General features: G+C 41.0%; 1 protein-coding gene across 3 annotated transcripts in view; it reads left to right on the forward strand.

Moving 5' to 3' along the window:
• The first annotated feature begins 496 nt into the window (after positions 1 to 496).
• LOC121176069 (gamma-secretase activating protein) overlaps positions 497 to 26,580 on the forward strand; it is a 28,167-nt gene continuing 2,083 nt past the window's right edge. For 2 of the 3 annotated variants that reach the window (XM_041030030.1, XM_041030033.1), the window contains exons 1-32: positions 497 to 807; positions 2,111 to 2,181; positions 3,094 to 3,150; positions 3,284 to 3,353; positions 3,630 to 3,677; positions 3,810 to 3,898; positions 4,368 to 4,437; positions 4,612 to 4,661; positions 4,931 to 5,041; positions 5,122 to 5,178; positions 5,283 to 5,329; positions 5,444 to 5,529; positions 5,654 to 5,656; positions 6,073 to 6,150; positions 6,289 to 6,375; positions 6,611 to 6,703; positions 6,943 to 7,111; positions 7,401 to 7,491; positions 8,548 to 8,617; positions 9,284 to 9,363; positions 10,172 to 10,252; positions 10,618 to 10,725; positions 10,993 to 11,048; positions 13,038 to 13,069; positions 15,211 to 15,272; positions 16,924 to 17,019; positions 20,597 to 20,667; positions 20,933 to 21,027; positions 21,713 to 21,832; positions 23,167 to 23,228; positions 25,745 to 25,849; positions 26,293 to 26,389. In XM_041030030.1, the coding sequence (XP_040885964.1) occupies positions 720 to 807; positions 2,111 to 2,181; positions 3,094 to 3,150; positions 3,284 to 3,353; positions 3,630 to 3,677; positions 3,810 to 3,898; positions 4,368 to 4,437; positions 4,612 to 4,661; positions 4,931 to 5,041; positions 5,122 to 5,178; positions 5,283 to 5,329; positions 5,444 to 5,529; positions 5,654 to 5,656; positions 6,073 to 6,150; positions 6,289 to 6,375; positions 6,611 to 6,703; positions 6,943 to 7,111; positions 7,401 to 7,491; positions 8,548 to 8,617; positions 9,284 to 9,363; positions 10,172 to 10,252; positions 10,618 to 10,725; positions 10,993 to 11,048; positions 13,038 to 13,069; positions 15,211 to 15,272; positions 16,924 to 17,019; positions 20,597 to 20,667; positions 20,933 to 21,027; positions 21,713 to 21,832; positions 23,167 to 23,228; positions 25,745 to 25,849; positions 26,293 to 26,389 (2,500 nt within the window). In that variant the 5' untranslated portion in view covers positions 497 to 719. The remainder of the gene's footprint in view (positions 808 to 2,110; positions 2,182 to 3,093; positions 3,151 to 3,283; positions 3,354 to 3,629; positions 3,678 to 3,809; positions 3,899 to 4,367; positions 4,438 to 4,611; positions 4,662 to 4,930; positions 5,042 to 5,121; positions 5,179 to 5,282; positions 5,330 to 5,443; positions 5,530 to 5,653; positions 5,657 to 6,072; positions 6,151 to 6,288; positions 6,376 to 6,610; positions 6,704 to 6,942; positions 7,112 to 7,400; positions 7,492 to 8,547; positions 8,618 to 9,283; positions 9,364 to 10,171; positions 10,253 to 10,617; positions 10,726 to 10,992; positions 11,049 to 13,037; positions 13,070 to 15,210; positions 15,273 to 16,923; positions 17,020 to 20,596; positions 20,668 to 20,932; positions 21,028 to 21,712; positions 21,833 to 23,166; positions 23,229 to 25,744; positions 25,850 to 26,292; positions 26,390 to 26,580) is intronic. The other variant, XM_041030031.1, reaches the window with a different exon arrangement.

Genomic DNA, 26,580 nt, shown 5'->3' on the forward strand with positions numbered 1-26,580 from the left:
TGTGTGTTATAACACATCAAAAAGGTTAACTGACACAGGGGTCAAAATCATCTTGATCGAAAAATACAATGTAGATGTTTACCTGCTTGGTAAAACAAAAAGAAGCTGTCTAGGAGGACAGCCAAGACTGTTTGCAACTGACATGGGTAGCTTCACTTTGCCCTGTATGCTTTTTCTCTAATATTGTGGCATGTTATGAGTATACGGTCTGTGGGCATCTTGAAACTGATTTCCCTTTTCTGCACATATTCATGTTTTTTAAAACATAGGAACAGGTTTCCAGTTTAATAAATTAAGGAACCATTTAAAGGTGTGACATCAGAGCCATGACACCTCACTGTGAAGTGCCTGACTGAGCCTGGATGGTGAAACCATTCAGCGGGGCGGTGAGAGATTCCAAACCCCCGGCTGGACTGATGCTTTCCTTGGCCTATTGCAGTGAATTTCCCGGCTGTGTGATCCCTGTGGAGGGTGGAGCTAACAGTGGGGACAACCTCACATTTCCGCATGTCAGTAAAAACAAGTTTTTGAAGTAAACCATAGGTGTTCTGCTGGCTTTCACTTTTACATGAGGCCAAGAACAACTAAACATGTACAGACTTTCGGTCACATGATGCGAAGCCTGAACAGACAGCAGCTGCAAGGTGCCGCCTCTTCTCAGCGAAACACATTTCGGGGTATTTTCTAAAACAGGATTTTGGGCTGAAAACCAAGGACACATGCTGAAGTTAAAGCAAAAGTTTGACTTGCACAATGATGTGGTGTGTGATATCCTCAGGAAAGAGGCGTCTGTCTGCAGGGTGAAAGGTGAGGCGTTCAGGTGTCCGCAGTGTCACTTTCCTTCTGTTAACGTGCTTCAAGTCACTGTTCTTATTGAATTTAGCGCGATTTTACCTGTATTATACTTTTTTTGTATACATTTGAGTTCTAAATTGCATTATAATCATTGAAAAGAAAGAGAGTATCTTTTGCTTTAGCTTCAAAAGCGGAAAAATCTGAACTTCTGTGTTATAAAAGGTGTTTTTCGTGTGGAACACTAAGTGGGGCTGTTTACTCTTCACATTTCTCGAAATACATTTCTGTACGAAGCATTAGTCATTCACTTTAAATAAGTTTGCACGCCTTCATAAACCTCCTAAAGAAGAAGCAATATATACATATATATATATATATATATATATATAATAATTTAATAAATAAAATATCTGGAGTTCATCATCTCAGCATCTGAGGAAATGATATCACAACATAAAAAATAAACATTTGGTATTTTGAGTAGACCTAGTAGACTTATAACACTAAGCTGCAAATTCTTGCCAAATGATTCATCCACACACCTGGGTACTTTTTTACATGTAACAGAGGGTTATTACACAGTGGAAACTAGGGCTGGGTATCGATTCAAATTTCAAGAATCGATTCGATTCCGATTCTCAAGATTCAGAATCGATTATCACAATTCAATTCGATTCGATCTTGATTCGGGTAAGTGTTATTAAAAACATTTTTTAAGCTGTTATCTGAATTACATGACTGTGTAGTTATGCAACATATTAATGCCAAAAACAATGCTGTGGGGCAGAATTACCAGATCCAGCAGATCCAGGGCTCTAAGTGTATGACATTCAATTGCCTTTAAAGTGCGAACATGTAAACTGTTGGGGACTTTTCTTCTGACATGACCTGAGTAGCTGTTTTCATTCATCTCTGTCCTTGTCGTTTTTGAACCCAAAATGGTGCCAGACAGAAGCTTTGACCCTTTCTGGCGTTTTCAAAGCCAATGCTTGGCTAACGTTGCGTTTACGATCCGACCCCATGTTCACTGTTTGGATAGCTTCACACCATGCACGCATGCGTGAATTGGATGACGGGACTAGTGGGGTTAAAGTTCACCGTGGGGGAATGTATTTAAAAAATCGATATTTGCACGTACGAATCGATCTTTAGAAAATAAAATGAGAATCGATTCAGAATCTGAGAATCGATTTTTTCAACACAGCTCTAGTGGAAACACACAATTTTTTCATTCAGCATCAAACTTCGTATCTTCAGCATGAGCAGACGGTTGTTTAGGAGGGATGGGTTCGTAATAATGGTGCTGTGTGTGCAGAATACTCTGGTGCAGTGGACACTCGTATCCTGAATATTGAGAGAGATGGGGGCATCCTTTACTCCTGGAAGGTAAGTGCATAAGTGTGTTTCTGAGTGTCATTATCCTAAATCATGTTAATCCTGTGCTCTTTCCAATTTAGTTGTGTTACAATCTGTGTTTCATAACACATAATGAGCAAAATGCTGGGCATGTTTTTCATTTCACCATCATAATGTCCTTTGAACTTGGATATACTCAGTGTAACATGCTGTGAATGTGACGCTCCCACATAAACATTATATGTGCATTATATGCACTCTGCTTGAGACCCACTCTGTATATGCTTATTTACCATCCTTCACTGAGGCTATACAAAGTGAAATATTCAAATCACAGATGCCATTTTCTATGTCTGCGCCTTTCTTCTTCAAATGGACGCCATCAAATGAGAACTTCTGTATTCTATTGTACAGTCATCTACAGTTCTGCTCGACATATCTGGTTTTTATGGAAACCTTGAGATTCTTACTAGAATTTAAAATAAAGTTCTGTGTGTTGAACCGTGCCTCTCTGCACGACATAAATTTTTAATGATCGACCCGCCAAAGAGTCTGTGGGTTTAGGAGGTTAAAGACACTGTGCAGCCTGCAAAGAGAAAATAATCTCTTTTTTAGTGCAAGGTTTACAGTTTTATGCGTGCCTAGCTGTGCCTTGGGTTTCAGAGTTGACTTGATTTTATTTTAAGTTTTCTGATGAAAAAAAATGTGGTGAATCGCTGGTTTGAAGCGAGGCAGGTCTAGTCAGGATAATCAGCAAGGTCAGCCAAAGTAATGAAGAGGTCAAGCGTGCTGTTCTACATGTCAGTGTGGTCAAAGATACCAGAGGGAAAGTGGGTCTTCTGGTCAGCACAGGCTGTGTTTATTCATCTGTGTGGTTTGACTGACTTAATGACACATGACGTAAACTACAGGATTTCACTCTAGTCTGTTTTGTTCTTAAAGGGAGCAACAGGGACCACCAGGATTGGGAAGTACGACTCAAACACCAAACAGAACAAGGTATTGTGTATGTGTGTGTGTGTGTGTGAAATGTCTCCTTCCCTTCAGTGCTGCAGATTTTGCTTTTGTGCGAGTACAGCAATATGTCTGCTCGCCCATCCCCATGTGGCCGTGTTTGCGTTCTCCCCAACAGCTCCTGTACTCATTTGACAAGAAGGTGTGTGTCAGCAGCTGTTCCCTGAACAAAGAGGAGACGCTGCTGGGTGAGTCGCTGTAATGTACAGATAATGAATTATCAGTAATAGACATTGTTAACAGTCCTGTGCTCTTGGCCCAAAATCAAGTTTAAGTGTCAGTGTCTACAGAGCAGTTCAGGAGTATACATACAACATTACTGTCTCGCAACATGAATAAGACCAGGGACACAAATCGTTATTAAAGAAAAACAGATTTAATGAAACCATTATGGTCTCTGTGGAAAATGTGTGTGTGTATTAAGCCACATCACACCTCACTTTTTGCTGTTTTTCCCCTCTCAGCTGTCAGCTTGGCACAAAACACCAGAGGAGACGAGCGCCTCAGACCAAGTAACACCCAAGATTTCTTTCTCTCAGTTTCATTTACAGACTGTGACATTAACCTTTTCAGCTTCTTAAAGTTGTCTTAAATCCACACATGCTATTTTCAGTCTTGGCTATAATTGTGTCTGATCTTTGTAGTATCCAAGTGTCTAACCCTCCTGATTGAGATCCATCCCATCAACAACACTAAAGTCCTGAAGGCAGTTGACTGCAGGGTCAAAGTACAGGTAGAGAGAGAGAGAGAGAGAGAGAGAGTGTGTGTGTGTGTGTGTGTGTGTGTGTGTGTGTGTGTGTTGTCTTGGCCACTTTCGTGCAGGTTTTACTGCAGCCACGAGCTGATGTTGCAGTTATGGAGTGAAGAAGCACCATATACTATTTGTTTTATAAGCTTGCTGGAAGTACACTGGCCTGTAGTCACTATTCTATCACTTTCTCTCACTCACTTCATCTTTTTTATTTCTCTTTTTAAATTATGTCATTTCATAAACAGAGGAATATTATAAATATTATAAATGTCTGTGTTATTTAGCTACTCTGGCTGTAAGATTTGTGCTCCCCACTATTTGTTGCCAAACCACACATTTTAAAACATGCCAAGACTGATTTAGGACTATATTAAAATATAAAAATCAGCAAACTGATGTCTCTGTCTGCTTTGTTTTATGAACCACTCTGTTTCCCTGTTGCTTTGCCTAGTTCCTCCACGAAGAAGCCGACAGGAGATCAGTGCTGGAGAGCCACCTGCTCCTGCTGACAGAAGATGGATGTGAGTTTGTGTACACTTGTGCTTGTCAGTCTGTCAATCTAGTCTGTATTTTTCAAGCTGTCAAGAAATAAAACAAAGAAACAGAGAGGAATAATCTCTCAATTCTTAGGAGAAACATTACATCGGACACACAGTAGCTGTAGTTAGATTTAGTTATCCTTCTGTGTGTTTCAGATGTGGATCTGTACCATGTTCTGCTCACCAAACAGGAGGGTTATAGGGTGGTAAGTTACTACATTCACCACACTGCCTGCCTGCACAGGAAGTGTCTGTGGATAGTTCCCAGCTAAACTATAAACTGCATGGAGAGTTTTTCTGGCTGGTTCTGGCTGGTAGGTTTGTGCATTTTTCAAAGGTATAAATTCCTTGCAGGAGTCCACACATGCAGCAGTTAATAAGTAAAACAGTTGGAATGTGTTTACATAACCCAGTGCAAAGAATATATTGTTCCGAAATTATTCTCAGTCTATATAAACTATACTGTGTGAACCAGGTGATGGCGAATCCTGATCGTTTGCCCAAAACTGTGGAGAGACTAGTTGAGGATTTAATTTGGGTCCAGTGGGACGGACACGCACAAAGACTCTACTATCTCGCACACAAGGTAACACAGACACACACGTACCCAAACAACTCGTACCCCACATCTTACATGTTAATCAAACAAATATGTGTCTTTTCCAGGACAACTTCCTGCTGCGATGTATTCAGTTTTACCCTAACCATAACCGCGAAACTGTGGTAAGTTAACTCTGTCTTATAAATAAATAACATTTTTTTTCCTTTTTTATTTGTGCTTTCACTTGATAGTAACACACCATTCTCCTGCTTTACCTTACCAACAGATGGAGCTGCCGTTAGAGCTGCCTGCTAATCCTTTCCGCACCTTCAAGTAAGGGCAACAACTGCTACTGTAGTTTTAGAATATTACATTTATATGTGTATGTATATCTTTAACTAAAATCCACTTAACTTAGAGCTCTGTGTACGTGTGTGTGGCCAACAGGTTTGTAAACCTGGGCTTTGACCATTATCACATGGAGAGACCAGAACAGGAGCTTGTTAGAATGGAAGTGTTCACAAACAGAATCGGTAACACATTCACACATATCCTTGCATGAATAATGTGCTTTCACACATGTATTCTCTCATGTTACACGAGTGATGACAACTAATATGTTCATGTGTGCTTTTTATTTCTCTTTGGGAAAACCAGAAAGTAAGTTCCTGTAACAAATCAGAAACTATATCACATATTTTTAGTGCACAGTGATGCAGCATAATTGTACAACATAACAATGGAAAACCTAATCAGAGATCCGCCAGCAGAAATGAGAAAATCAAGGCTCTAGGCATTTTGTAATTTACAATTACAGTGACATTATAAAGATTGTATGAGTTTGATTCATTGATTAAAATTGTGATTGAATTTGTGATTTCTCAATCAAAAACAAAAGCTCCATAATTCCTGTTTTCTCAATGACTGACGCACGTTTAAAAAGTTTTGACATTGGGTATTAAAATGATTAATTTTGCATTGATTATCCTGAATATTGTCATGGATGTCTGTGATCTGGTAATAAAGACACCTGCTGTGTGGATCCATAACTGCTCTGCCCTGTGGTTTGTTTTCAGGAAGCATGTGTGTTTGCTACAGCCAACCTCTTAAAGACAAACAGGAACTGATATACACAATGGTTTTAGTTCACAAAGGTTTGTATTCTGTCTACTATTGTCTGGACAAAAGAATGGACACTACCTAATTTCTCTTTCTGTTCTCTGTCTCCTTTGCTATGTTACTTTTACATTTTTACCCTGAGCACATGGAAACAGTTTTCTCACTTTCTGCAGACTGCAGAAAGACGTTCAGAGTATCTCTGGGCGGTGAGCAGTCGCAGCAGAAAACCACACAGCTCCATCCACTCTTCATCCCCATAGGTCAGTGTGTACACACATAAATGTAATACACACACACATTTCATAATCCCAATAAATTCAACTATGTGTGTGGCTTTGTTCTGTTGTTTTCTACTGTACCTTTGCACTCAGAACAGAAAACAAATACAAAAAGAGTGTGTGTATCTTCATGCAGCCTAATAAATGCCTGGTGTGCATACTGCATACCAGCATAACATACACCCTGACAGTGATGCTGTGTTATTTTTGTATGTAGGTTACTACATCCTGGTGTATCTGCAGGATTATTTCCTCCACTGTATCAACACCAGGCAGCAGGAGATGCTCTGCCACTCCCTCTTCCTGTCTGGTAAGACAAGGGTTTTTGTGCAAATCGCACACAAGCTGAGCGATGGCTGTGTGTGTAACAGTTTGATCTTTTCTCATCTCTGCTTCAGTACATCCTCATGCTTTTTTTTTTCTTGAAATTATTTTTTAAACACTGAACATATACAAATGTAGAGCTTTCATTGGCATTTATACTTAGAAAGAGAAGGTAGTCCTCCAGTTTAAATCCACATCTTATTCTCTGTCCCCAACAACCTTCAGGTCCTGATGTGGACTTGGGCCTGCAGTGTCAGTCAGCCAACCTCACAGTGTTGCATGCAGAGGAGGAGCCTTGTGGTAGTCTGCTGGACCTGGCCAGTGGGAAGATCCACACTGCCGAGCTTAGCCGTGCCTATCTGCTGCAGATACTGCGCTCAGACACGGCTTCTAGGTGAGCATGATTCATAACCTTTGGTTAAAAACCCAAATATAGATATAGATATAGATATATAGATATATATTTAGGCTTATAATTTAGGTGGCATTTTATATATATAGAGGAGGCACCTGGGAGCATAGGAGAATATAGGTAAGCACTTTTTAAAAAAAAACAGCACACACATCACTGCACAGTCCCTGGCTGTTGGCTGTCTGCCTGCCCATCTGCCTCTGTGTTTGTCAGTTTTTTATATGTATATGTTGTGAAAAGGTAAATTTGTTAAATGTCTCCTCTGTTCAAGGTGTCCCAGCAGTAAGGCTGACCCTCAGCACCTGGCCGCCCTCCACTGCCTGCTGGTTTACATGGGAAACGACCCAAACCTGGAGCTGAAGGTACAGATGAAGCGAGGAAAGGAGTTGGGAGGAAAAAATATTGAAATTTAAAGAGTTCAGCTATTTATATTAAAATGCCCACGTTCCTGTCCCTGTCAGGCATTTTTAGCTGATGGAAAATAGATGTAGACGGTAGAGAGGCAGCTTTTCTGCACTTCTGTGCAAATTCTGTAGGTGTCAACCTTGAGTTGGAAGAGAGCAGATGGAGGGAAGGAGACAGTGAAGGAAAGAAAGATAAGAGGATGAAATAAAACAGGACCATAGAGAAGACAAGTGGATGGAGCTCAAACAGAGTCAAGCACAGACAGAGAGAGAGGGACAGATATTTTGTTTGGGCACAGTCTCTAGAAAAAGTACACCCAAATTAAGATGTTCCAGCTGCTCTGATAGATTGTAATAAATTCTTTCTTTAGAGGTTAAATGAGTCACCAGCTTCATTAGCGCAGGTAGCTCTGGGAAATTGGACACCACACATAACTTTTGTGTTCTTTGCAGACTCTGTTAATGGGGCCAGCAGCACAAAAAGCTGTGGCTTTAATAAAGGTGCTTGGCTGTTATCATTTTTCTCTTTGTTCACAGCATTTTGTAACTTTAAAAGAATGCTGTGCAAACTAAGTCCTTCCACTCCTACTTTTACTTCTTTTTGTTCCTCTCCTTGTAATGGTAATTGTTGTGTTTAATGTTTCTGTACTAAAATGGACTCAGGGCAAAGACATATTTCTTCAAACAGCAGAGAAATGCATGAATGCAATGAGTTTTCACTCTGCTCCACTGTCGCTGGAAGATTGCAGGGTCTGTCTTTGACAGGAACGAGAGGTCATTAGAGTTATCAAACGAGATATCAGTCTACAGCCATGGGATCATTTTGATCTTCTCATCTAACTCTCAGCAAAAAAAGCAAATATTTCCCAAAATGTTGAACTTTAAAGTCAAGGTAATTTTTCAGTGTAATTTGTCCAGATTACACTATGTGTGATTGCATTAATGATTGTGACCTAAGTCTGAGCTCCTTTCTCTGTGACACTTGTCCCCTGTGTGTTTCTATCATGCCACTAGATTATTGAGTGGCTGTGCGACAACGTGAACGCCTTCGACTCCTTCGATCAGATCCAGGAGTTCATTCTAGGTCAGTGGCAGCTGAAGCACGCCGAGTCTCCCTTCTTTTCCTTTTCCAGAGTCCAGCTCCTCTTTTGCCTTTTTATGTCTCCTTCTCTTTGAGGTTACTAGGCTGCTTACATCTCGTCTACACAAAGCTGAATTCCTTTATCAACTCTGTTTGGCTCTTAAATTTCTTCTTGCAGACTTGTGCCAGGCATCCCACACGGGTCTGAAGTGTTAGGAAATAGATTCGGTTATTTTGGGACCTTGCACGGAGCAGTGCAAATATGGTTCTAGCAGACACACAACAACACATTTGTAGGTCCCAGCGTGTCGGTCTGGCATTCTGTTAAATAAAATAACTCAAGAACGGTACACGATATTAATTTCATATTTAGGAAAACAGTCATCACCCAGAGAGTAGATGATCACATTAGATGTTAGAGCTGCATGTCGCTCCATAAATTAGCATTTCATTGCTGCTGCAGTAACTACTTTAACTTGCTCTTAGATAGGGAGGTCATTTTAATTCAGGTGTTACTGTACAGTCTGTGAGGACAACAGTGTTGACCTAATTAATGAGACATTTGTTACCAGCTCTCACTAATATATCAGTGATAATGGTTCGGGCGCCTATGTCCTCACTGTTCTATGTAAGTGTGTCTCTGACTGTCTGTCTGTTTCTCACACACAGCGTCTTTATACAGAATAAGCTATGAGAAGTCTCTCAGCCTGGATAAAGTCCTGCCTTACTCCTCTGTATTCGACATGAAGGTACCACACACACTTATACTGTACACACAGACGCACCTTGCCATTGATTCTGCAAGTCTCTGGACTTGCCTGGAGACCCGTCCCTTCAGGATAGAAATGTTTCATCGTAGGATAAATGCGATCACTCAGAACAACTTATGCATATGTATTGATTTGCAGTAACTCTTCCCTCTAAGGGGTTAAGTGGATACAAACTATGTCATTAAAATGCTCCCCACAGCACAACAGTCTGATCAAGTCCCGCATTGACATTCTCATTCACATGAAGAAGAGCAGCTCTTCTGTTTTTCCTTACATATCGCATTAATGCACAAGCATCAAGGTCCTCAAATGTGCGACCCTGTTTACTGACGTCTTTCCCATAGATCTCAATGCAGATGCCACTTCAGTCACTGTCGCTGTTGAAACACTAGACAGTTTTACAGTCTCTGTGACTGAAGCTCCTGCCATCTGTGCCCCAACACTGAACCCGCTTTCAGGGTGACTTAGATCTTTTCCTCTTGTCATGCTGATACAAAATCAGGATCAACTGCTCCTGCTCAGCATTTTTATACATGCCACAGAGCATGATGGGATGTTAACTGTGGAATTGCACCATGCAGTGCATCTGTGTGTCTGCATTTGTTATGTTCCTCCACTCATTTATTCAGGTTTCTCCTTTAATTTGTTACCTGTCTATACAGTTGCACATGCATAAAGTATGAATAAGTATAGATGTGAATGCAAAGAGGACACACTTGCAGCTCCATTTACTTCTTAAATAGTACACACACACACACACACTTCAGTCTGTCTTTCTGTGTTGTAGGAGGTACCAGCGTGTCTGTTGACGATCCCCAGTGTGTTGTGCACCACTGAGCTGCATATTGAGTCCGTGTTAAAAGGGAAGGTAACAACCTGTTCTTCAATTTTTAAAACACTTTTAATACACTTAAAGTGCTTATCAGTAGTAGTTTAACAATAACTGTTGTATTTATCATCACAGCACAGAGTCTTCTTGCTGCTCCCTTTCCTGTCCTATTTCCAGAAGCAGTTAATAAAACTGTAGTGTGGTGATTAAATGTGTGCTTTACATATTATATTATACACATTACTATAGCCAACTGCATTAAAAAGGCACTGGGATGTTAAACAGTGTGATTTTATATATACTGGGTCTGATTGTGTGCAATTATTCTCAGTTGTTTTGCAGCAATGTCCTTGCTTTGTCACTTTGGTGGTGTTGTTTGTTTGAATGTGTGTGCGTGTCTCCAGGGTTTCTGGACCGAGCTGCAGTGGAACACTGAGAGGACAAAATATCTGGATGCCGTTCCCAACCCCAGATACAGAACCTCACACATACAGGCCGACTGGGACACACTGGTGAGTGTGTGTGTGTTTGTTTGTGTGTGTCCGCTCCAATGAAAACCTTTTATGTTTATGCATTAATACAAAACACCACTGAATCATCATTTCTAGATTACAGGTCAAATTAATCATTGGTAATTGTTTGAAAATGCCAATTAATTTATGTAAGAGATGAGAAAATGTGTGTGTGTCTCTCTCTCTGTGTGTGTTCTATGTTGGCAGTTTTTGCCAAACAATTGGAGCATATTTTCAGCCCTCCCATGATGCTTTTGCTTGTTTCAGAGGTCCGAGAGGCGACCATCCAGCCACATGAATCACATGGAGGAGAACACAAAGAAGTAGGTCTGCCTCCCACTGGAGCTTTGTTAAGAAAAGTGCCACAGACACACACACAGTCCTGAAACTGGAGGGAGAGAAGGCATGACTGCACCTCGGCACTGTGTCCCAGAGTTTAGAAGAATTACACAGATTGCTCTAATGAGCGCAATGATATCATCGTTCTAAACCTGGAAAGGCCTGCAACACTACGGGTTCAGTCTTTTGTAAAGGTTGAGATACAGTTCAGCATGGTGCTCTAGTTCTCAAAAATAAAAGCTGATTGCCCTGTTGGGACCAATCAGCTTATATTTGGTTGTCAAAATTAGGTCTGGCAACACATTCAATCTGAACGCTTTTGAAGTGACATCAGCTGCAGAGCTGCTACACAACTTCATCCTTGCAAATGACACTGATTCCTAAAACAGTAGTAGAGAAAACTGACTGTGAATTACTCTGAGATTCATCCATCTTTAAAGGACATAGCTGGTGTGATTCTATTGTTTTGTTATTGTCAGTAAATCCCATGAAAAGACCAAAACAAACAATTTTACTTTTCTCTGGTGGCCACTACTTTACTTCTCCTCTGTGGCACTGGCTCTGGCTCTGAGCTCTTGAAAAATGTCTGTAGGTCTTTTTTTTTTTTTTTTTAGCTAAATTATTTCCTAAAATATGTACTGTAGTTTTTAAAAGGAACTTTACTCCAATAGGAGGAAATGGTGATTTTGTTGGGGACTATTTTCAGTTGTGTATCAGACCAGGCTCAGACAAAAGAGTCAAGTGCATGACTCAAAAAAAAAACCAACTGAGTGAAGCACAAAAGACGAGGCAAAACTCAGAAAAATCACAAAGGAAAAACACACGGTCAGTGCACACTAGGGAACAACACAAGAGCAAAATGGCCGGAATGCTTGACATGAGGAACCAAGATGATCTGGCAAGAGACAAAGGGGAAGACACAACTTAAGTATTCTAAGGGGCGGGAAGACAATTAGACACAGGTGCAACACATTAGGGTGGAGCAGGTAATCACACAGGAGGGAAACACTCAATTCAGGAAGTGAACAAGTGGAACAAGACAGGAGCTTAGTGCTTTCAAAATAAATCAGGAACACAAAATAGAATGACACAAGGGAAAGATGTGAAGAAAGTTTAAAAGTGTTTATGAGTTCATAGTTTAAAAAGACAGATTAGTAAAACTCCCTGATTTCTCCAGAAAATATGTAGATTTTTGTGCTGTCTTGAACCTAAACAAAATGTTAATGATCTGCTATGAGCCTTGATAAATATGCCTCTACACACTGTTCTCAAAGGCAGCACAAATATAAATGTGGACCAGGATTGTTGATGGTTTGGTTGCTCTAACCAAATTCAATGTAAGTAACTCTAGAAAACACTGACTACAAAGAAGAGGAAGGTCTGTTCTCCATCTGCTCACCATGTAAATGTCACGGATTAGTTACTTGAGCTGGTGTTGGTGCTTTTCTCTCTTTGAAACAGACTCTATTCCACTTTGAATTCACAGACTCTTCAAAGTCCTAAAATCTTTAAAATTACACAAAACTCAGTTCCCAGTCTTTTTACTGGCATGAATGAGCTGCTTGAACCCTTCTGTAGCCAGCTGCCATGTCACCGTTTGAATACAAAACACACACTTTCAATTAAAATACTTTAAAAATTTGATTATTAACTACAGCCCCTCAGCAGTTCATGATCAGTTGACGGGCACCACTGATGTAAACCTGCTGTGAATCGAAAACAGCTCTGTCCTGTTTGTGCCAGGGATCAAACCAGCAGCCTTTCGTTTCATAATTAGCTTCTCTTCCCCCAGGCCAAACTCCAGCACCTGCTTACAAACTTTTTGCTTTTATAGTTGTGATATTTTTTTGCTGCCGACTGCAGCAGTGTGGCGTTATACTGCCTCGGCCTCACAGCATAAAAAAGTAAGACTCTTATTATAATGCTGGCTGGAGGGATTGTTTTCACACAAAGCTTTTCTTCTTATTTTGTAGAGTTCTATCCATGGTGGACACGTGGTGTCTGGGTAAGATGACACAAGCACACTGAACATACACGTACACAGATGAACATAAATCCGTAGATGCAGCACACACAGATGCACAGGTACACACGGACGAACACAAGAAGCGTGAATGTCATAAGTAACAAAACCTTGGCTTATAATGCGACTCAAAACTGTGTGCAAAAGTGTTGGGGTTTGTGCGTTTGTGTGTTCTTCTGAGGTCGCATTCTTCATGCCCACTGGAGAATTCAGCTGAACCGAACCACCACACTAATTTATCTTGGAGGGAGAGGCTGAGGAAAAAAAACAAAAGTGGCGGAGAGGGGAGGGAGGAGGAAAGAGAGAAAGGGGGGGGGGTATGAAAAAAGAAAGAAAAAGGACAATAATAAAGAGGAGGAGAGGTGAAGAATGCTACAATTATATAACAGTGGGGAGTTAGGTACTTCCTTCCCCTCTCACTCCCTCTTTTTATGTCTGTCTCTCTCTCTCATGACTCTGGTGCAGCTGTTTTGTGTCAGCCACAACACGGGACCTTCCCCTACCTCACTTAGTGAACATGATGATCTCATACACCCACAGCCTGCATCAGGTTCACTTGTAAAACACACACTCGCTGCATTTTGATCCCTTTCCCTGCACCAACCGTGATGCGGAGATGATAGCAGTCAAGTAAGAAGCTGCCTCACTGATTTCATAATATGTGTGTGTGATGTGGTGTGCTATCACATGACTCACAGGGGTAGTACTAGGAGACCAATGGGTTTTGCTCCTATGTTAAAAGGAAAACAAATAAAACGGCCATTTTAAAACCACCATTTTTGCAGCAAAGGTGCTGATTCCTCCATCAGGTGTAGAGATTTGGTTTAGGGCTGTAGGTTAAGATTATTTTACATGTATTTTTTCATTAAATGTTTGGTCTATAGAGTGTCTGAAAATAGTGAAAAGACAATTTCCAAGAGCCTCCTGTATTCAAGTGGCTTGTTTTGTCTGAGCATTGATGCAAAACCAGGGAGATTCTATTTGAAACTAAAGGGCACTCAGTCAAGCACAGACCTTCGCCAAGGCCAATGTCATACACCAGACTTCAGAGAAAAAAATTCAAATTTGTAGTAAATGATCCGCAGCTGCCCCCAAATGTAATAGGTTCTTTCCTGACCCATGCCCCATGCCTCCACCAACTTCGGTGCAAATCGTTTCAGTACATTTTGCATAATCTCTCTGACAAACAAACCAACAAAGAGACATAGGTGAAAACATAACCTCCTTCTCAAAGAGAAAAAGGAGAAAATCCTCATGTTTGAGTAGCTGCAACTAAAAAATAATTTTCCCAGATAAATTATCCATTTTAAAAATAGTCATCTGTTCATTTTCTGGTAATAGATTACTAAAGCGGCACTGCGGTTGGTTTGTGAGATCATCTTGGGCAAATGAACGTGAAGAGCTTGTGTAGCCGTGTGTGTAGCTGTGTGTCCAGTTGGTGCAAAGTCAAAGACGCTGAACCTGCTCGTTTGGAACAAGACCATCAGCTAAATGTCTAAAATATTTAAATTTAAAACAGCTGATAACTTTGAACTGCTAACAGGCGTACAGCGAATCTGGAAACGCAGCCTGTCAGTTAGCTGTGCCCTGCAAGCGCTATTTATATCTGTAACATATTACTCCGTAACATCAAAAAGCCAGCCTCTTGCATGTGTGAAAAAGTGATCAAAAGATGGTGTGTGTTTGTGTATGCAAGTGTGGAATAATTCATCCACAGTAACGCAAGCTGGAGCGTGGTCCACTTTTGTGTGACTGACATAAAACAACTGCAGCGTGCATACACACTCTCTCACACACACACATAGCCAGATCGCAGCGTCTAAACCCCCAAGCTTTTGGATGTATTTTTGAAGTGGAAACACACCCCCAACAGAATCTATTAATGTCTTAGATTCGGTCTTCTTCTTCTTCTTCTTCTTTTTTTTTAATAAAGTCATAAACAAGTCAAGAGTTTTTGGTTTCTTCCATTTCTGCTGATGGCCTGTTTAATGATATTACCTCACTGACACACCTGAGGCTACCTGTAGTCTTCGCTTTAGCATAGATGCAGCATCAGTGGTTTCTTCATACGTCTCTTTTATGTGCATTCTCTCTCTCTCTCTCTCTCTCTCTCTCTCTTCTAGATAAGAAGCTGGTGCCACTTTTCCAGGAGGAGGACCATCAACAGAGGTTGCTCATAGGCCTGGTGAGAAAGACTGAAGCCGAAACCAGTCATTCAGCTGCAATGCAGTCACACAAACACACACACACACACAAAGGTTTTTGATGGTCTGGGCTTAGCCCCTTAGATTGTTAGGGAACAGCATACAGGGACATTTTAGATAACAGTGTCCTTCCAACTTTGTGGTAAATTTTTGGGGAAGGCCACTTCCTGTTTTGACAGGGCAGTGACTTTATGCACATGAGGAAATGATTTTCATAGTTTTGTGCTGAAGAATTCGACTGGTCTTCTGGCCGAATCGGAGCAAATTCCTGCAGCCAGGTTCAAAAATCTGGTGGGAAGTCTGTATAATAAATGCAGTATTTAGCGGAGGTCGGCCACCATATATATAAACGAGGGAAAAATTAGCCTGGTTCTTTCCAGAGGTAACAAAATCTGCATACTGTCCATTATATAGCATCACAATCCTCTGATTTAAAGTAAAGGATTTTAGTTTGCACCTGCATCCTCTTTAAAGCCTTGAACAGCGTCACTTGTAAAATGCTGTCAGCCAAATGAATCCCTCAGCTAAAAGGATCAGTCGCTGAGTCAGTTGTGACAAAACATGCAGATATTTCAAAAGCGGAAAAAGTGCTTCAGGTTTCACAGGAAGACAGCAGTTAACATCCTGACACTCAAAATCAAAGAGCAGGAGCAGAATAGAAAAGAATCAAACACATCAGCCACAGCCTGGATTGTTTATCAGTAGCTTTTGAGATACGATGCGTGTAGTAGAAGTAGATGAAGCCCAGTAAAGAGAAAGTGGGTGTGAGAGTTTCTCAGATTGTTGATATATAACATTTGAAAAGCTCCTGGAGGTGGATTCGTCCTGTGGCGTGGGCTGATATACAGACCACTAAAGATCCGCTGTGAAACGCTGACAGCCGATTATTTCCCTCCATAGTCATCTTTTAAGGTGAAGCTCCTGTTACGCTTCAGATGAGTCGACACTTTGAAAAAAAAAAAAAAAAGGGGTATCTTAAGGTCCCTGTCCTGCTGCTCTTTTTTTTTTTTTTTACTGTACGCAGTTTGATGGACAATTTCATATCCTGCAGTTTTCCCTGCACTCAGCATAGTTTTTAAAGAGCAGATAGCTTCAGTTTAATGGAGTTCAGTTCAGATGCGAGCCGTCTCTCTGCTATTCTTAGAAAGAGCCTCTCCTCCTGTCTTTCTCTCGTCATTCCCTCCATCACTTCTTCCATCTTTCTTTTACCCCCTTCCTCTCTTTCCTCTTCTTTCCTTTAACTCCTTTTTTTCTGCTCTCTACCTTCCCTCCTTCCTTTCTTCTTTCTCCTTCTCATTTCCTCCTTATCCCAGAAGGATATCAGGTCATTCTGTCAACTTTACGCTGTTTGTAGACCTTCACTCATCTTCTGTACTTTTCCACCTCTCACATCCACAGGCCTCTCCTCTCCTCTCCTCTCCTCTCCTCTCCTCACCTCTCTGGTTAAATCAATTTTTGGGACACTGTAGTCGAGGGAAAAGTCGAGGTGAACTCAATTTGACCTCGCTGAGCACACAGCAGAGTATGCTTAAAATGCATAAACACAAAGTGTTACTCTCAGCCACACACGCACTCACACACACATAGAGTGCATGCACAGGAAATAATCAGCGTGTGTTTTTTGCATTGCAGACAGTTGACAAGCTTCGGGAGCATCTCAACAGACACCTGCCTCGACTGGGGAAGAAGAAGATTGACTCACTGGTTGTCTGCTATGTGGCCAAACTGGTTTGTACACTTTGTGTGTGAGTGTGTGTGTGTGTGTGTGTGTGTTGGTCAGAGATAAAGAGAGGTCCAGGAGCTCTTTGTATCCCTTTGAACCCAATTTTTTTTTAAAAAAAGGTGCATAGCTCTTAAAGTTTTATTTATTTAATATTTGCCCTTACTCTGTTTCTGGGAAGGTTAAGTGGCACTCAGAGTGAGGATCGCTCAGCGGAGAAGGCAGCGAGTTTTCCACTTTAACTAAATGGTTTGACAGAGCTCACAGATGGATGTGTGCTCTTTAGTTTAGAGAGGTTGCTGGAAAGCCATCAGGTCGCTGTTTCAGTCCTCTGAAACAAATATCAAATATTCTTTGGTTAAGACACGTATCCTCAGTGACTTTCTCTTTTTTTTTTTTTTTTTTAGCTTTGTGTATCCATCAAGGGGTCAACTGCAACTGGGGACTTGCGAGCAGGGGGAGCTTTTCAAAATCCTGTTTTTGCCTTACTCACTATTTTTAGTTTGGGGTTGATTTTCTTCTTCTAAAATCTCTCTAAACATTGTGCTCTGACTGTCCAGCCACTATAACCCAGATGAAAGAAGGAAAGAGCTCATGAAAATGTTGAAAAAACTCATGTCACCTTTAGTTAGCTCCCAGAGCAAAAAGTTTAAAGCTGCTCTACGAAGAGTTTCTTTTTTTTTATCAACATAGCTTCTGTTTACATTCAGAATTAATCACCAAAATACTTTGTGTGCATTCTTGGGATCTAACACATATACTGAATGTTTTACATGAATCAGCTTTAGAGGATTTTTTTGTTTTTTTTTACACCACCATTTCTATAAAAAGCACGAAAAACAATTTAATTATATTCCTAGATTGATTTAAATCTATTTAAATGCACATGTATATGAATGTGTATACACACTTCAAAACGAAACCTGCGCCCTTGGTATCCACCCACAGAGAGGCAGGTGGGATCTGCATAACCAAGTGTGTCTCAGTACCCTATAGAGGCACTCGGCTCTGTAAAGTCAGTCTTTAGTATTCCTGGGAGGTAAATCCCTTCACAGCTAGGAGCCACTGAAAGCAGACATGCAGCATATATCAACACAACAGTATTAAATCAGTCCAAGGGTAAGGCTGGAATTGAATAGAAAGCAGGATGCGCAGCGTTTTGGGACTTTATGAAATTGCAAATGACAGAGGGAAAAAAAGACCAAAGAAATCCTCCCCGCTCGCAGGTGGATCGGTCGATGGCTCGGCTCGGTACAACGGGCTCATGAGTCTTAACCTGCGCCTTCAGACTCAAAGTGAAAGTAGCAGAAATGGGCGTGTCTGTAATCATTTCTGGCATTGCCCTGCAACAGGTAAACGCGGCCATTATAAAATTTATTCCACTCAGCGAGAGTGAAAAAGTTTCTCATCCTGGGAGACGGACTTATTAAAACATACTCACACAAAAGCCCATCAGAAAAAGCCTTCAGGGGCGACTGATTCACCAGCCGTGCGACGGGAACTCACATCAAGCTGACTCATACTTTAGAAACTCCTGGTGATAGTGTTTCAAAGAGAGATGACTTCCCCACCACAAATAAAGAACATCTCCCCCTCTTGTCGGTGCTTATTGAGACTAATGTGTTGACACGGAGGAGAAGTTGGGGGTGAAAAAGATTACAACTTTTAAGGGCTGGGGAACTTCTGCTGTGATAGATTACAGCTCCACAGTCCATTATTGTCATATTTATTTATTTATCATCCCTGTTGCTACAGACAACTATGATACAGCCCTTTAATAGCTGAATATGAATTAGTAAAAGCAGGAATACATATTAAAGTAATGCAATGAACTGAAATACACTTGAATATTTTTAATTATGCAGCTGCAAAGTTATTCTACACCCAAGGTTATTAAACTTTTTTTTTTTTTCAGCAGGGGACCCTCACTGAGCAAATCCAGTCTCTTTGTCGAGCCGAGGTTCATTAAGACAAATCGCTGATTCTAGATTTTATTCTAATAGAAAACCACACAGGGATTACTGCGTATGAGTCTGTGGCTTTAAATCGCTTGTTTGCCTTTTGTTTGACTTTTTCTTCACCACAAAAACATCTCCGCTACACATTTTGATCTTATTTACTGATTGTCGGGGACCAGGATTACATCAGCGACGAACAGGAGACACGTTAGTTCGACAAGAAAGAAATTAAACTTTGAATAATTTATTTTACACCATTAACAGAGCAGTGGAGGAACTGTTTTTGTAGTATTACTTCTAAATGAATAAATCACTGTCCACATGAGGAGGAATGGACCCACCCCCCAAAAATAAATAAATAAATCAAGGCACACTGCTTTGTTAAATTACAAAAGTTAAAGTGCAAAGTTACACAGCCTGTATTGATTTATTGTGACCACCTGATTAAAAACAAGATTAGAACATATTGACTGCACACCGGTCTCTTCGGGGTCAAATGATCACACACGGAAGAGTGAATACTATTTTCACTGGCTCCAGCTCCCCTCATTACTCACATAATATTGAGGAGAAGAACTGCCACCCAAAAAAAAATAAGATTAATATTAGTAAACATGAATAAAACAAATGAAATAATAAAGAAAAGGGGGAAAGGAAAACAGAGAAAAATAAATTTAAAGAAATGAAAAGAATGAAATGAACAACAAATAACTCCATTAACAATAATAATAATAATATAGTTTAATAATATCATTTTCAACCTGTCACCACCTCTGACAGGATCAGGAGTTCAGTCACCACGGATTGAAGTGTGACTTGATAATTTGGTGAAATACATTCCCACTCTTGTTGACAGTCAACATAGCACAGGCAGTATGCAAAAAAATTTTAATTAACTGAATAAGGGATGTGTAAAAAGTGAAAAAAACATCACATCTGTGCAGGAGTGAAAAATAAAAGAATAAACCCAGAGGAGCTTATTATCACATTCGTCTCCAACACGTCTTTTATTTTTGGGCGAGTGTGTTACATAAATGAAGCTAATTGAAATTCCCACCCAGAGGTCACTGGAGGGTTTCTCACTGGCGTACAGGACGTGAACGAGGCAGATCGTCTTTCCTGTTATTCTACAGGAGATGAGAGAGAGAGAGAGAGAGAGAGGTCACTGGTGGAAAGAGGGAGTGTGCCTTTCAGGCACACAGCAGGCACGCTTCGGACGAGTCGAGTGCATTCGAATGATCCCTGATGCTCTCAGATGTGTGGTGAAATGATGTGGGCGAACGCGCGTGTGCTCAGACAAGTGTTCCTACTGCGTCGTGCTTGTTCAGTGGAAATGAAAATGGGAAGTAGGGAAAAAAAGAGGGAAGTGAGGAAACTGATCATAGAACAAGTGTACATTGTGTGTGTACAAGTGTACCATGAAGAAAATGTTGCTATAGCAAAAAAAATATATATATACACACATATAATATCTAAATTGCATGTTTTCAGAGAAGATGCTTGTGTAGTGCAAAATTTCCAGGCCTCTGACTCATGCTGCATGATGAAAAAAATATTTCATTTGAATCTAATCAAGCATCTCCTTCCCTAAGCACTTACATGTGTGTGTGTGTGTGTGTGTGTTTAGCTGGAGCTCATCAGACACATGCTGGAGTCAGTCTGGCTGAAGTACAAACTCGGCCCTCGTGTTTTGTGCCTGTGAGTAGCCCTCCATCTTTGGTGCGTGTTTTCCTTTAGTCATGCTTCTGACTAATGTAATGTAAAGTGTAAAGCGCTGACAGAATGTGTGTGTTCATCTTCACGCATGTGTGCTCCAGACCCCCATCACTCCCCGCTGTGTGTGTGTGTGTGTCCACATGTGCAAATTGTGGAGAACCCCTCTTCACGTGTGCGCTCACGTTATGTAACATTGCTGTCTGAATTTTTCTGTACATGCTTGTGTGTATGTGTGTGTGTGTTCCAGGGCACAGCAGGGCAGTCCAGCCGAATGGTCCGTGTTTCACTTCATGTTTCGGATCCTGGAAGCCACGAGGGGTCTTTGCTTGCCACTCCCACCTGGTAAAATCCACACACACATTTACACTTTGAGTTGTGATTATCCAGTCTGTCTCTGTCTCGCCCTGAATAACAATGCGTGTTTGCACTGGGAGACAACAGACCCACTCTCTTCTACGCTAATGTAACCAAAAATATGTTAAACATTAGCATAGCGCAGACATGGGTAAAGCAGAGTATGAATACATTTTCAATAATTTGAATTCATTTTCCAGTGTTTGCGGTATTAACACCCCCCACCCCGTTACACAATCCCATGATTTTACTCGCCTATGAGTAAAAGTTTGCGAGTTAGAATCCTAAACTGTCAGGGAGCGAGAACGGAAATGAGAAATGCCCTGAAGCAAGGCAGCACCCACTGATCGCTGAGGCTGCAGGTGTAAGTGTGAGTGTGAAGCTGTAAGACAGCAGGCTCACTGAGTCCTCTCCCCAAACTGTACATAAACACTGAGAAAAGAAATGACTTGTTGCTGTCAGATGTCGTACAGTCAGGTGTCACAGTAAGTGGCTTTTTATTTTAACTAATGAAATTCCCATAGCTCAGCTTTGTGTTTGGTGCATATAACACTGTTTGTCTTGTTCTACTTTTCCTTTGTGGTTTTCAGGAACATTAAATGCTGATACTTATTTCTTCTTCTTCTTCTTCTACTACTTCTTCTTCCTCTTCCTTCCTTCTTTCTCTCTCTAGGCTATCACACCCTTTTAGCAGTGTTTGCTGTGCGTTGCCTCCCTCATCAGACCTTCCTGCAGTACATTGATCACGGTTTCCTGCAGCTCACTGAAACCTTCCTGTCTCGGCTCATGACAGGTACACAAACACAAAAGCAAACACACACAAAAGTGTTTCTTTGCGTATGTGAAAGGTTTTATAAGAAAAATATAATCATGTACATGTAAGACAGCAGTATGGGGCTGCTAATGTGGCTGTATGTCATTTTTTTTTTTTTTAGCATTGCTACAATCACACAGGTGGCTGAGCTGTACCACACTTCTTGTGAACTACTTTCTGAAATGCCCCCCCAAAAAACCCAGAAACCCACAGGACAGTAACTGAGAGAAACAGATGCAAACAGCTCTAATATGGAGCCTGAAAGTCTCCATAAAAAAAAGATAAATAGGACATAAAATAAAAGTGAGGCCATGAAATTAATAGTGGAATGAATCCATAATGTAAACAATATAAAAAGCAACAAATCATGAAATAAAAAATGACTTTAAAACCTGAATAATGGCTTTTATGTTTAAAATAACTCCTTCATTTGAGACTCCAGCTCCCTCCGTGACCCATAAGAGGATAAGTGGTACAGATAATAGATGGATGGATGAATGGATAGTTCATATGATTTTCTATTTATCTTAAAATATCTTATTTATTCATTTCATGAATGCTGTTCACACCATAGAGCTGTTAGCATGAGCATACGCAACACTGCTCTTTGAGAGGTCAGAGATAAAGGTCAGCTACCACGGGGATTCACTGCCTCACTGAAAGACACTGATAATGTGTCCTCTGTATGTCTTGGTGTGTATTTCATAGCATGGAAAGGACACTGTTCAAAGGCCAAGGGCTGTGTCTTGGCACTGAAGTGAACAGAGTCAAAATATCTGGCCTTCCTCAATGCTCTTGATCTTGTTGCAGTTTAGATGGGTCTTTCTCACGAACAGAACAAAGATTATTTAAAGGATGGAGTCCAAATGGTCTCAAACTTCAAAGTGAAAGAAAAGGCAGTTTCATGACTTTGAAGTGAGACGGTTCATGCGTCAGTTCTCCACAGGGATTAATCAATTAATTGGCATGTGGTGACTTTTACAGAGAAAGAGAGCTGAAGAACCATCTCCTCCTCCTTATATATATATATGTATATATATATGTATATATATATATAGCTGTTCTGAGCTGTAAGGAGAGATGTTGCTTTTATTTTTAGCTTAAGCACTGCCTGCCTTACTCCCTCTTGATTGCCTGATGACTATATAATCTGGGATTTCGATGAATGTATTTACATTTACTCCACCTATAATCCTTCTCGAAAACAGAATGAGTGACTTCTTAAGTCCCTTGTTTCCTTCCAAAGTGTTTTGTCTTCAGAGGAGTAATTAGCACCACATCTCATGTCTTTTCCCTTCCCTCTTTGTGTTCAGATCTGGACAACAGTGACGCCAACGAGAGACTCAAGTTCAGCATACTTAAGAGACTCCCTGAGGTACTTCCGCTTCTGCGTGTGTTTGTGTGTGGCCAAACATAGTTTCTACGCAGGAGGAGGACTAGGTAGATTTTACAGCATGTTAACAGCCATCCAGATGATGACATGTCGGGTGAACAAACCTGGAGGACAGGGATGAAATGTACCAGTCCCTGACCGGAGTGAATTTCTCAGCCTGGATGGTAGAAGCAGTAAAACAATGCATGCGGCTATTATCCTCCTGTCTGTGAGTGAGGGGGAAGTTTTGATCTTTTCTCGAATGGTTCTTCCCCCAAACTTCCCATTCTGGTCCAATTAAGAGTTTGAAGTTATTTTAGGTCTCATCTCCCTCAAGCCCCCCTCAAGCCAATCACAATTTAGCACTTGTGTAACTGGATGGTAAGTGTGTGTGTGTGTGTGTGTGTGTGTTGGGGAGGGGGTTGTGTATGTAGTTGTCTGCTTAGTCTATGTGTGACTCTTGTGTAACTTCCACGTGTTCCCATGTGGGTACAGTATATTTCTTTTGTAGCGGTGTGTGTGTGTGTTTGTGTGCGTGCGTGCGTGCGTGTATGTGTGTGTGTGTGTGTGTGTGTTCCGTCCGCACTGTGATCAGAGGAATGTCGAGTGTTTAGTGTCTCTGTTCTGTTTCCTGCCTGTCAGACCTTTGTTGGGTGAGTTTGGCAGGCAGGAGAGATTTAGCAGGTACAACACACACACACACACACACGCACACTCCCATAGAGATAGAAAACAGGAAATGTTTGCCCACTTTCGGAGATTTCTACCATGTATCCCCATAATTCTGATTATTAATGTGTTGAGCTCACATGGATTCCCAACAAACCTTCATGTTATATTTCAGATTTGTGCAGTAACAGACACACAGGTGATCAGGAGCTGGTTCCATTAGCTCTTCATAGGTTTAAGCCTTCTACAGTACTTATACAATAATGTTAATGTTTTCTAAGTGGGGATTTCAGCGTCAGCAAATTAAAACAGGTTGCAACACACAAACTAGTTCTTATTATTTATTATGTATGAGCTGAGATACTTCTTATGTTCTCTGGTACAAACTGAATTAGTGAATCACATAGTTTGAAACGTGTGCGTAGTTACCAAAAACTAAGCACTTATCTCACAAATTTGGACTCATGGATTTACAAATAGCTGGTGCAACTCAGTTCAGATGTGGAGTGGAAGAAGAGGTTTAAAGTTTTTTAGATGCCGATCACATTCACATTGCAAATTACTTTGAAAGTTTAACAAGTTATTACTACAAGGTCCCTTCCTTTTTTTTCCCCCTGAGCTTTTAGCCCTTGAAAGCAAAGTTATGTTTGTTCGACCCCTCATCACATGTTGCATATGTCAGGTTGTGAGCTCAACCAGACAGTGAGTCTTCCCTCTAAGATTGGTTTATTTGAATCCCTTCTACAAACCAGAAGAGGTAAAATGATCTGGCAATTCCATTTTTTAAAAAACAATTTTCTGTTGATTCTGTCAGGGGGAGAGCTCAGAAAGGAACTCAAATGCACAACTCCAGTACACAGGAGTAGGAGGCAAAAGCTGGTCTTTAATTCAAACAAGGCCAGCACACAGGTAGGCAGTTCAAAATCAGGCAGAGGTATCAAGATCGTGGGGCAAAAAAAGAAAGGAGGGGGCAAAAACCGCAAGGAGAACAAAGCAGCTCAGAACACACTAGGAGCAACACAAGGAACAAATGCTGGAACCCCAGACTCTACAGACAAAGACGATCAAAGGGGAGAACAAGACTTAAATACACTAGGAGGCGGGAAGACAATTAGACACAGGTGCAACACATTAGGGGCGGGACAGGTAATCACCAAGGCGGGAAACAAAGGAGGACAGGAAGTGAATGTACAAAAGAGACAAGGGGGTTAGTGATTTCAAAGTAAAACAGGAAACTAACTAAACTGGTATCAAGGGAAACAGACAAAAGGGACCTGACTCGAGCTGGATGTGACAGATTCTGGGCTGGGAACACACCTACTCATTTACTAATAATCATAATTTCAAAAAGCTGCATGTATGTTAATCGTGTCTTTAGCCCTGGTTTTTCAGTGTAAAAGTATACTTATTAATGGGCTGAGGAGCTTTAATCCTTATGTAAGTAGCTGGTTCTGCTTTTCTCAACTTGTTTCTTCTCACATCTGATATAAACACAATTCCTTGAAGTCATTCAGCAGCTCTACATCACCTTGGCAGGTTGTTTGAAGCTGGACAGAAAGCAGCCTTGAGGAAAAGCTGCATTCTTTCTTCCCGTCAGTCACACCACTGGTCTCTCTTTGCTTGGGATTTATTTATTACTGTTGTGTGCATTTCACAACACTGAAAAATACAACTTCTCCGGAATCCCTCATTAACAGTCAACTCTACAATAATGGTTCTGAGTTCCAGTTGGCAAAATAGAAAGGCGCAGATGTTCACATGCTCCAGGGATGACTTTTTTTTTTTATTATGACAAGATGAGCTACATGCCTAAAATGTAAACTCTGTTATGTGTGTGTGTGTGTGTGTAGCCTATGGAGCAGAGGATCTACCATATGTGGGATCATCCTGTCAGTTCAGCATCAATCTCCAGAGATTATGTCAGGACTCTGCTGGAGAAACGCAACAGAAACAAGGTAACGCGGCACAGTGCGTCACACAAGCTGCAGAGAGACGCACACTCTCTCTCGGATAGACACACTGAATACACTGCAGGCTGAACACTTTGGAACTAAAAGCCCTAAAATCCTTAACTCCTTTTTTCCTGCAATGTTACAACTCCAGAAAAATGGTCCTCCTTGGCCTCTTTTATTAAATCTGTTGATAACAGTGATCCCAGCTGTGCAGCTAACATAGCATCTCCCCACTTCATGATGCTATCGGGCACTTCCTGTCAGCAACTTGGCTTTCAGCAGACTAGCGTGGAGAACCAGTGGCATCTTGTGCAATGTCAGATGAGAATATGTAAGCCCCCAAAAATCTAAAACCTGCAGCCAGGTCTGTGTGTATGTCGGTAAAAAAAAAAAAAAACCCAGGCAGAATCCACAGTTGTGTTTTTGTGTTTTTCCTTCCTCCTCAGGGATTTGCATTCACTGGCAGAGACAAGCCCGGCTTCAGACCTGAGTTTCTGCCTCTTACATACCTGGCAAAAACACTCTCTGATATTGAGGAACAAGGTAGTGTGTGTGTGTGTGTGTGTGTGTGTGTGTGTGTTTATATCCTCCCTGATTTAGATACAGAGGCCTTTGGTGGATTAAGACAGAATGTGTGTATTCTGTGCGCATGCTTGGTCAAAATGCAGCAGTCTCCATCATGAAGCAAGGAAAGAAGGAAGGAAGTGTGTGTGTTTGTATCTGGTGTTGTATCC

Source organism: Toxotes jaculatrix, chromosome 22 (genome assembly GCF_017976425.1).
Source record: "Toxotes jaculatrix isolate fToxJac2 chromosome 22, fToxJac2.pri, whole genome shotgun sequence".
NCBI lineage: Eukaryota > Metazoa > Chordata > Actinopteri > Toxotidae > Toxotes > Toxotes jaculatrix.